Genomic DNA, 11605 nt, shown 5'->3' on the forward strand with positions numbered 1-11605 from the left:
GAATGTTTCCAACATCTTGTGGAATCAATGCCACGAAGAATTGAGGCTGTTTTGAGAGCAAAGGGAGGCCCTACCCAATATTAGTATAGTGTTCCTAATAAAGTGCTCAGTGAGTGTATGTAGTGCATAGTGAAACTTAATTCAACTTTCTGCTTTGCCTTTTCTCAAAAGTACAGCTCAACAAAACCAGTTCTTGATTTAGGCGTGGCCTGGCCAATATGTAGCGTTTGATGTAGTGTTTTGCGGTGTGTTGTATCTCACTGGGGATGGGCCGTAGCACGTCAGGTATGAGGATCTCCACCAGGCCTTGGTACAGGGTGTTGTCACAGTCCCGGCTCCAGCGCAGCACTGGGTCGTACTTACACAGGATCACCAGACAGGTCTTGGGCAGCCGCTTCTCGGACTCGTCATGCCTGGAACATCAGAACAAACACACCAGTGTGTATCAGTATCGCTGTGAGCGGGAGTCTGTGCTATGTGTGTGTGTGTGTGTGAGCGGGAGTCTGTGCTCTGTGTGTGTCACGATATTCTTACACCGCCAGTGTGCCTGTGTCTTGGGCCTGGTTTTCGCTGAACCTCCAGAAGGTCTTCCACAGCGTCTCCACCAGGGTGAACTGCAGGTTGATCATCACGTCCAGGATGGCCTGGAACAGAGGGCGAGGAGCAGCCTCAGTTTCAACGCTCTAGCCTTTCACAGGGGATGGACAGACTAACGGATGGGTGGACGGACCAATGAGCAGACAAAGACTGTCTAGAAGCTAAATGGACAGACAGACAGACAGACGGGTATGTTGACAGTCAGTCACAGAGTGAGGCGGTTACCAGGTTTGGGGGATATGTATGGCTATATACATACAGAGAGATAGACAGACAGACAGAGAAACAGACAGACATACAGACAGGGGGGTATGTATGGCTACAGACAGACAGACAGACAGAGAAACGAACAGTGCGACATACAGACAGGCACCTCACAGTGTTCCCGATAGAGCAGCTGGAAGCCCTTGATGTGCTCCAGCTCTATGCCCTCTGGCAGGGCCTTGCCCTGCAGGTCGATCTCAGGGAATTCAGGGAGGGTCCGGGACGCATCTGGGGACAAAAGTGACAATGAACGTCACACAGGTAGGTACGCCACACCACCTGGCCTAAGACCCCCATCAGAACTTAGAAGACCTCCTTTTCGAGATAACAAGCCAACATGGCTTTCTTATCCATCTCGGTTGTTGACGTCTATCTGGCAACCCTAGATTGGATCGTAGTACAGCACTTGTGTCCTTTCTGACATGGCTATCTTGTGACGACGATCCTCTCTCACCTAGGAACTGCTGGTACTGCTGCACTTGGGCACTGATGTCAGAGAGCCCCGCCCCCTGCTGCTGTTGCTGCTGCTGCCCCGAGCCTGCTGCCATGCCATTGGTCATCCCCTCCACCTTCTGCACTGGCTTCAACCTGAGGGGGCGGGGGGTGGGGGTTAACACACTACCGGTCAGACAGACGACGCCCACGGGCTTACAGCCAGCCAATGGATGAAGAGAAAGAGATAGCAGAGAGGTTCGACAACGTACAAGGAGTACAACTGAGAATGAGAGAGATGGGTTTGGAGATAAAGAAAGAGAGAAAGAAAGAAAGAGAGAGAGACAGAGGGAAAGAGAGAGAGAGAGGGAGACAGCCCACCTCTGTTTCTGGGAGAAGGGCTGCTGCCTCATGGCCAGATGCTGCTGGTCCTCCATCAGTCTGATCAGAGAGGAGCTGGCCTTGATCCTCAGGCCATAGTAGTGGTACTTGGAGTTCCCTCTGGAACATATTCAACAGTACCTCACACTCAACGCTTGTGAGACCTTACTCTGTGTGTGTGTGTGTGCGTGTGTGTGTGTGTGTGTGTGTGTCTGTATGTCTGTTAGTCTGTGTGTGTGTGTGTGTGTGTGTGTGTGTGTTTGTATGTCTGTTTGTCTGTGTGTGTGTGTGTGTGTGTGTGTGTGTGTGTGTGTGTGTGTGTGTGTGTGTGTGTATGCATCTGTATGTGTGTCTTATTTGTCTGTCTGCCTGACGTGTTCTCACCTTGTGCCCAGGCGACGCGTCCTCAGGCCCATGAAAACAGATCTGATAAGCTTGCCGAAGGAGGCAGCATTGACGGGCTCTAGTTTCTGCTCCTGGCAGTGCAGCAGGTAGTGGCAGTACAGGGTTGAGCGCGGAAGACTCACTCCTTCAGCTGTCTCATAGTTATCCAGTAGCCACTGTACCTGGCAGAGAGGGAGAGAGACATAGGAGCACTGGAGGGGTTAGTCAGCACACACATACTGTACACATACAGTGTGTACGTACGTACACACACATGTGCGCACGCACGCACACACTGTAGTATGGAATATACTACTGTATACAGCACGACACAAACACATACTGTACACCAAAACGCATAATTCTAACCGCTGCTGTTCACAATCGGAATTAGGGAGGTCGTGATTCAAAAGCTTAACGTAACGTGACTTTTAACTGTCACTTTCCAAACGACCAAAGAATGATACACACTTCCCCTCCCCATCATTCTAGTCATGAGACTGGCAAGGTGGGTAAAGGGCGTCTCTGCGTACCTTTTTATCTGCCGACGGTATGCCGCTCTCCTCTCCCTCTGTTCCGCTCACAGTGGCGGGAGACGAGCGGGCGTTGTTTTGCGAGTAGCTCTGACTGTTGCTGCCCCCGCCGCTGCCGCTCAGCATGTAACCCCCCTGGATGACGTAGCTTCCCCCGCCGCCGTTGGCACCCGCCCCCTCCCCTGACCCGTTGGCGGTGCCCCCTGTCGTCACCACCGTAGCCCCGGCCCCTGCCACCGTCGTGGGGTTGGCCACGATCTGCCCCGTCCCGGCCACGAACATGGACACACCGCTGGAGCCTGTCGTCACAGACACGGTCAGTGGGGTCCCCGGGGTGGTGACCTGTGAACCAGAGGCTGGGGGGGCTTCGTAGTAAGGGCCGGTGGTGGTCTGGGTGTAGAGAGGGGTGTCTGTGTAGGAGAAGCTGCCTGAGCGACTGTTGAGGGGAGAGGAGGAAAGAGAGAAGCTCAGAGAGAAGAGAGGCCCTTCCACATTCAATCTAGTTGAACTGCCAGCGTTGTCTTTATAGGAGCATGACTAATCGTCATTGCTTTGAGGTGTTGTGTGTATGGCGATGTCCTCAAGGACATATCAGCTCTATCTATCTACAATAACTAGAGTAGCTATTCATGCAGAGTAGTGCAGGGTAAACTTACATGGTGCTGGTGGTGTAGTTGGCATCTCCCCCTTCCACATACTGCACCTGGTTGGTGTATACATGCTGCACTGGCACCTGTTGGAGCTGCTGCTGCACCTGAGGAACACACACGCATGCATGCATGCACACACACACACACACACACACACACACACACACACACACACACACACACACACACACACAGTTCAAGGTCATTTCAAAACTCTCTTCCTCCAACCCTTTCTTTCCAAATATTTTCAACACAGGTCAATCATAATGTACTAAACTACAGCAATAACAGGCGCATTCAAATCAGCGGACAATGACCTAGCTTGAAGCCTACTTCCCTACAGTTTATAATACTGCTGCTTGCCTAATGCCTAACTTACCCACTAAACCATGTTGCCTACAGTTCCTTCCAGGATAGGCGTGAATTCAATTAAAAAATGGAAACACATTTGATGTGAAAAGCTTCTCATGTTCAGTTTATTGACAAACCATTTAGAAAACAAATGCCCCATTTGCCATCATTGAATTGTAATTCCAATGTGCTTCCTGAATTGACCCATCCCTGCTTCTTCACCGCAATAGCAGTAACCTCTCTTGGCTCCTGCAGTGACCTACTCTGAGGGCGGTGGCGGTGTCATACACCAGTGGCTGGGCGTGGGCCACGGTGACTGCAGGGTAGGAGCTTATCTCTGTCTCCCAGCCCAGAGACAGCATAGGGAGGGGGAAGGCAAAGGGAGGAAAGCTCATGGGGAAGGAGAGGGGGAAGTAGGGGGAATACTCCAGGCCATGGGCAAGGGAAAGGCCGTGGCTGTCCGTCTGTACGTCTGCGTGTCTGTCTGAGCCCCATGCAAAGTATTCTGTCCTGCTCTCTGTCCACTCCTCTACCTCCCTCTCTCTCTCTGCGTCTGCCTCCCTCTCTCTCTGTTTGCTGTCCAAAATCTGTAATCAGCCAAGGGAATGTGAGGTTTTTTCTGACTTCTAGCAGAATCAAAGAAGTACGTAATGGAATGCAAAATGGTGTTTAATTATTGATACAAACTTTACTTCAACCCTCAGATGATTGAGCTGTCAATATCATAAATAACAAATCTAATCTCACAACAAGCGTGTATTTCTCTTACCTCCTGGGTGAGGTGGACAGGCTGCAGATTGGTGACACTCAGCTGGGTGCCCTGTTCAGTCTTGGCTATCTGGGATGTGGCCTGCACCACTGACCTCTGATAGCCAGAAAAAACGATACAGACGAAGAAAAATGAGAATGTGTGAGTATAACTGAGCGTAACTGAGCTCTCCTTGCGTCTGGTAACAGCCAACAGCCATGTGTAACAAGATGTGCTAAAACTGGAGATGACCCGAACCAAACATTGTCCCTCATGCTTCCCATACCTCAAATGTCCTGTCTTCTGACAGCAACACACAGACAGACACCGTAGGCTAGTTTCAATGGAGTTTTGCCTCATTTGTTTTTTTTGTCATACTACTGTAGGCCCACAAGGCCCGACGCTATCAGGTTAGGTTTTCACTTCTCATTCCCACATAATGTTGCTTCCACCGCAACAAAACCCAAAAGCCTTGGGATCCATCTCATGTCAGCATCATAGACGTTTTCTTTCTTTCTAGAAGAGTCTTTTCTTATCCTTAGTTAACTCCATCAGGAATGAATGTATGGTTTCTCTGTGTGGTTCCAAGTGTGTCATTGTAATGTGTTGTGGGCAGCAGGTGTGAATGGGGAAGGGAAAGGGAGGAGGGGGGGGGGGGGGGGCTGTACCTGCTGAGCAGTCTGCACCTGCTGCACCACCTGTGTGGGGACCCCAGTCTGCACCACAGCTGGAGGGGAGCTGGAGTCAGACACAGAGTCACTGGAGTGGAGAGAGCCCTCTGGAGGTGGGAGGAGAGAGTTGTCATATGATACTGTGTCACTTCACGATGAGTCAAAACCATGCAAGCTTACAAGGAGAGAGTTCACAGGTCATATTCATTGATTTACCATTTTCTACCCTCATCTAGAGTTGAATCCGCAGTTTTTTCTTGAAGTCAGAGCATAAACAGGAAGCTGTTAAACGTGTTACTTCCTCTCCCCCTCACTGACATAAGATTGAGACTTCAGTGTTATCTGAAGTGTAAGCAGAATTCCTGTCTGTCTCTCATTTGTATGACTCACACTTCCTAAAATGGCTGCAGCACTTCCTAATTGCCAAAGTATTCACTCTGAAAAAAATGCAGAAATGTAAGACTGTTGCTGAGGGAGGTGATTGGTACACATGTTATATCAGAACCTACATAAAAGCCAACAGTTACCCCTGATTTGGTTTCAGTGGGCTGTAATACCAAGTTCACCTGTGACCGTGACGACGATGTATTGGGGAGTGTTCTGGGAGTTGCTGGCCTGCGTGGGGGAGCTCTGGATCTCTGCAGTCACATACTGCGTCTGTGTGGGTGGAGCCTGTGTGGGTGGAGCCTGTGTGGGTGGGGCCTGTGCGGGTGGGGCCTGGGCACTCGCTGCAGTCTTCTGGATGGCGGCGGGAGGGGCTTGGTCAGGGGGACTGGTTTGTCCTGTAGGAGCAGCAGCGGTGGGCGGGGCCACGGTGGTCTGAAGCTCGGCCAGGAACTGTGGCGTGGCGGGGTCTGAGGCGGACGGCTGTCCGGCTGTCACACTCATGCCTGCCCCTTGAGGCTGGGTTGTCGGCTGCAACTCCCCCACGTAGCCTGTTGTGGCCATCACGAGAGCTGGGACCACTGACCACAGGAAAAGGAATGAAGAAACGCGTTAAAGCTCTTGCAAGCAACAGTGAAATGACACAGCATGTCTAAAATGAAGCACGTCTTGTCAGCTGTTCTTTGAAGTGAAATAATGAGTAAGTCCAGACAGAACCTGTGTGGATATTCCTTGTCAATACATTTGCATACTCAATCAATGTAACAACATTTATTCATGTTTTCTAGGTTATATTTGACAATCGAAAAGTGTATTCACGATTTCAGCTTCTGGAGGCATGAGGAAATACTGCTTCCGTAGATTCAATCTGCCCCAAATCATGAGCAAATTCACTTCAGACTCAGATAATTTCCATAAACTGTTAGCAATGCAGCTAACTCGAGAGATGTGGGGGAGGAGGGGGACTGACGGGAAAAGGCATCTGGTGTCCCATTACCTGTAATGCGATCACAGCCATCTCTGCTACAGGCTATGGCTTTTTACCAACACACCAAAGGTAAAGTGGCAAACCCCTTCCACCCTTCACTGCTGCTGTCTCTTTTCACGATCTGAGTGTTGTTGTTGGGAGGAAAGGGAATGGGATAAAGACATGATGCAGGCCATTCACCAGAATTTAGCCCACTCTTTTAATAGAATACCCTCTAACCTTGACACCCTTTCTTTCTCCCCTCAACAGCAAGCCCTTCTCTCTCTGTCTCTCTACCTCTACCTCTGCCCCCCCCCCCCCTCTCTCTCTCACACACACACACACACACAAACAAACAACGAAGAGACACTGTGAGACCAATGAGTGCTCTGTATAATGTGGGAACTAGCTATTTCACAACAGTATGATTATACAATGTGAAGCAATATTTTATAGCAAGATTTAAGACCAATTCTCCACCACCACTGTACAAGAATATAGCCTACATGGTGTGTCCCAAGCAGATAAATAAACTATGACGTTTGCAAATCAGACTATATGAGCTGTCTCTCCGTCCAACTAAAGCCTTTGGGCTTTCTGAAAATACCTGTACCCTTTTCCTTTTGATATCATTTTTGGTTGTCCATTGCTGAAACACCTGCATGTCTAAATAGTCACGCCCATCCATGACACGCCCCTTCCCTCCCTCTGAGACAGTAGACACCTTGTGCCTTCGTGGCTTGACATTGCACAAGCCAAAACAACTTTAAAATCCTCTGACATAGCTGGCTAGCATTCCACAAACCGAAAATATCACTGTGTTACATACACTTTCCGTCGTGTTATTAGATTGGCGTGCCAATCTAGTACATTGACATTGACTGGCAAACTCACAGAACATCTACATTTGCTAGTTAGCTAGTAGGTCGCGTTCGAATGCAGATTCGAGAGCTAGCTGTCCAAACGACACTTAAACACATATATTTCAACATATTGTGGTTGTGCCCCCATATGACTAGCTAGGTTATATAGGATCGCTGCTGTGTTAGATGACTAGCTGGTCATCAAGCCCTATCTTGAAAACAGCTAGCTTGCCAGCTAGCGTGTCACTAACGTTACAACACCCGCCATTTTGTACCCCTATCGTGCATTTGACATCGTCATAACAACGGCCTGGGTATTTACTGTGGCTGGCTCTAGCGTCATGACAGGCATAATGTACTCGGACACCGCTTGCTATGGCCTGTACGCGTTGTACACTTTCCTGGTGGGCTGAGCCATCAAGCAAGCGAGTAAGTAGGAGCTAGCTAACGTTGGCAGCCAGTTTAATGTTAATGGCTACTGAAACAACAGGCAAAAAAACAACAGCTGCCTCCAAAATCATTTTCATTTCAAACGTTAGACGACACATAAGCTATCTAATATGTTTAGAGTTTCACCTCTGATTCCGAGTGAATTTCCCACCGGTATTTTTGTTTTTTATTTTTTCAAGGATTCGGGCTGTTGTTGTTGATTCTCGTTGCTGGGTTCTTGTCGCCAGGGCTACCGTGGCTATGGCGCTTCGTTCTCACCGGGGCAACTGTTGCTACCCACCCGCTATCTTCCCTCCCCCTTCATCGCTCTGATTGGCAGACAACTCCTAACCTCTCTTAAAGTCATAGGACCACCGAATTTGTCAATACAAATTATTTCATCCCCATTTGTGAGAGATTCATGTCGATCATGAACATGACATTTTACACATGAGGCGGATCCCATGTCAGGGAAAGCAATTTGATTATTTGACTGCCAATCAAACTGTATGGTTAATCATTTGGTGATAACAGACTCAATTTACTCGGCTTGATACAATGGCAAATGTTGCCATCCTGAATTAATGATACATTAGGTGCATGATTTGCAGATGATCAAATCCAAATATTAGGCATGGAAATAAGCTGTTTTGATGAATATCCCTACATTTGGAGTGATCACTTCATCACTACCACAATTTAGTAAAACAACAACACATTGTGTGACTTTAGTGTATTGACATACGGACAACATTCATGTGTGCAAATGGTTTATGAACTGGAAAACTCACTCCTCAAGTTGAAATAAAGGTTGCTTTGTCTAGGATGTCTCAGGGTTGTCACATGTTTGCAATACAGAGGACCCAGGATCATGACTCAAGCTTGTGTGGGAGGAAGTAATACTGTATCGCTTCCTGCACGCACGTGCACACACACACACACACACACACACACACACACACACACACACACACACACACAGTACAGAGAGAAAGAGAGAGAGAGAGGAACTTTCTATAGATGTTACTCTCTTAACCTCACCAGGTCATCTCTCTAGACACTGTGCAAATGAGTCTCCTGGTAGATGTTGCCCTGAAATGCCATGTTGTTTGTATTGCTATCATATATTAATTACCAATTCACAATTCCATTGTCATTTCTGAAACGAGGGACCTTTGACTAAGCGGGTACACAGAAGGGCCCGGCCTTTGTTTGACTCCTATGATGACTTCCACATTATCTGACTTTGAAAATGTCACTTGCTCTGTCTCATTCCCTCGCCCCCCTACTCCCTGCCATGTGCACACCCCCTTCCAGAGAATGATAGAGAGGTGAGACAGTTGAGAGAATCAACGAGGGACCTTTGACTTCCACCTCGGCTGGCCGCCTGGCACCGCCGCCTCTACGTGGATGCAGCAGCCGCACTACTTGGTCACGGCTTTTCACTGAACTGGCGCCCCGCTGGTGCAATGAGCTTCCCACTGCTGTCATGACTGCAGAGTCAATACCAATCTTCCGCCGTAGATTGAAGACCCATCTCTTCAGGCTACATCTTAACGGTCCCTCCTAAAGACCTCTTCACCCCCACTACCCCCCTGTACAAGTTTCTCTCCTGTTAATAAAATAAATAAATAATAATTTTAAAAAAATCCATCTTCTCGCATTCTGACTGCCTATGGCCCCTGGTCTGAGCATTGATTACTTTATCTTATGACGACTGATGGATAGATGATTCACTTACTTAAACAAATGTACATTACATTGTCTTGTTGTAAGTCACTTTGGATAAAGGGATCTGCTAAATGCCATAAATGTAAAAATGTAAATGTAACTAGAATCAACAACAAGTTATTGGAGTAGCTGAGGTCTGACCCATATGTGTGCTCAGGTGAAAGAACATGAGGTTGGTAAAATTGGTTTGCGTTTTGGTTTGGCTTTGAGTAATGAAAAGGTTTGTGTGTACAAAACTGCCAGAGGGGCTCAATGTAGATATTTTAAATATGTTTTTATCACACATCAATTGTCCATTCTGTTCATACTACTTTTTTGTGAGTGTGTCAATTTATGTTATGGAATAAAAATAGTACAATTTGTGAGTCAGCCATAGGTTCATGAATTGCCCACGCCTTGTGCCCTTTATTGGTAGCTGACTCACAAATGTATCCAGTTTTTCCAATTCTTTTTATCTATATTTCCTACTGTCAAGAATTTTGATGGTAAAATTCACAGTCAATGACTACATTGTCCATGATAAAAACATTTTTTCGTAAGCAGAAATATCTGAGTTCTGGTGGATATGAGCGTAGCGAAAAAGGGGGTATATAGAGGATTTAGAATTAGAACTGGGGTTGACATCCAGAAATGCAATTTTAAAAAATCTGATTACAGACCCCTCTGACACCATCCCTTGTTTGGGCTGTGTTGGCTAATTATGCCACCTTTGCTCTGTGCTTTGTCTCCATAAAGGTCTCTGTCTATCTTTCTCTTCTATCTGTTCTTCTCTTGGGGAGGGCCTGTGTGTGCAGGTTAGACGTGTACCTCGCAGGGATGGGAACCCCTTTATAAACCAGCTCCAGGTCACTGGGAATCTCACAACACTCACTAACAGAGAGAGAATCGAAGAATCTCTTCTGCCTCCTTTCTCATCCTCTGTTTCTTTGGGTTCCTGATATATGATGTGGAAAGCTGTGGTCCTTGCTGTGTGTCTGCTGGTTGCTGGGGTTCAGGCGATGGAGGGCCCCACGTATGGAGTGAAGCTCTGTGGAAGAGAATTCATCCGTGCTGTCATCTTCACCTGTGGAGGCTCACGTTGGAGGCGATCTATCAGGAGTACAGGTGACTCTTGCAGGCTCAAGAAGCTGCATTTTGGCTAATGCCTGACGATGTATTTGTATATCTTTGGAGTAGTGTTTGTAGTGTTTGGGCTCTTTGGATTTTTGGAAAACATTAATTAGAAATATCTGAAATATGTGTTACCTTCTTGTCACCCCCCAAAAATATTCTTTGTAGGGATGTGAGTGATTGTGATTGTTCAACTGTGGTATATGCAAATGAAGCTGGACCATCATAGTCAAGATAATGCAACTGCCTAATCCTATCCTACACTGCTTTTCAGGAGACATTTCTCAAGACCCATTCAGCTCCCATGATGATGAGTCATCTGAAAGTTGGAGCCCAGAGTATGCTGCTGAGGGTCCCTTCCAGCAGGCCAGTGAGCTGGGGGCCCAGGGCTGGTCCAGAGAGGTCCAGGAGGGTGGTGTGTTCAGGAGGCAAGCCCGCTCCCTCATCTCAGAGGAGGTGCTGGAGGCTCTGCGTAAGTCTGACCGCAAGGGACGTGACGTGGTGGTGGGACTGTCCAATGCCTGCTGCAAGTGGGGCTGCAGCAAGAGTGAAATCAGCTCCCTCTGCTGAGAATTCACCAATGCCCTCACCCTCTTACACCCCCCCCTCTCCCTGTTTACCTCCAACCCTAACACATTACATTGTCTCATAGTGGGGTATACCATATTTGGTTTCTCTGTACTTTTTATCGCTTTGAAAGTATGTCAAAGCTGTTTGAGTTTGACATTTAAATGTGTTCTAAACATTTTAATAAAGATATGATTTGCATTACATTCTGACTTTTTATGTGTTTTCCCACAAGCTGGAGATATAGCCACATCATATTTTTTGTATTACACCTTTTGTTTTATCGTTACAATGGTGGCAGAGTTCCTTACACAGCCAATACAATTTGGGAAAGGAAGGAAACATGCACCCTAATTACAGATAACAACAACCTATGTTTTGACAAAATGTCAAAAAAATAATTAGATTTTCTAAATAGTGATTCAGTATGTCCGATTTTCTTTTGCATAATGTTAATTGAGACCTAAATAAGGCATGTTCCAGTAAGAGGTATACAGTATCTGGGGGAAGTCTGAAAGCTATGTGCGCAGGAAATTCCGGTAA

General features: G+C 47.3%; 2 protein-coding genes across 2 annotated transcripts in view; one reads left to right on the plus strand and one right to left on the minus strand.

Moving 5' to 3' along the window:
- rfx1a (regulatory factor X, 1a (influences HLA class II expression)) overlaps positions 1–7900 on the minus strand; it is a 13000-nt gene extending 5100 nt beyond the window's left edge. The window contains exons 1-12 of the mRNA XM_083677838.1: positions 7802–7900; positions 5578–5976; positions 5009–5118; positions 4362–4457; positions 3248–3345; positions 2592–3027; positions 2059–2240; positions 1675–1794; positions 1316–1449; positions 971–1089; positions 535–644; positions 262–413 (exon numbers count right to left, since the gene is read on the minus strand). Coding sequence (XP_083533964.1) covers positions 262–413; positions 535–644; positions 971–1089; positions 1316–1449; positions 1675–1794; positions 2059–2240; positions 2592–3027; positions 3248–3345; positions 4362–4457; positions 5009–5118; positions 5578–5959 — 1939 coding nt within the window. The 5' untranslated portion in view covers positions 5960–5976; positions 7802–7900. The remainder of the gene's footprint in view (positions 1–261; positions 414–534; positions 645–970; positions 1090–1315; positions 1450–1674; positions 1795–2058; positions 2241–2591; positions 3028–3247; positions 3346–4361; positions 4458–5008; positions 5119–5577; positions 5977–7801) is intronic.
- A 2426-nt stretch (positions 7901–10326) lies between these two features.
- LOC310809101 (relaxin-3-like) lies at positions 10327–11065 on the plus strand (the record flags this gene model as incomplete). Its single annotated transcript, XM_083676256.1, has 2 exons — positions 10327–10489; positions 10770–11065. 2 exons carry the CDS (start codon positions 10327–10329, stop codon positions 11063–11065), a joined length of 459 nt encoding a protein of 152 aa, XP_083532382.1.
- Positions 11066–11605: the final 540 nt, after the last annotated feature.

This window comes from Argentina silus, assembly GCF_951799395.1.
Source record: "Argentina silus genome assembly, chromosome: 9".
Classification (NCBI taxonomy): domain Eukaryota; kingdom Metazoa; phylum Chordata; class Actinopteri; order Argentiniformes; family Argentinidae; genus Argentina; species Argentina silus.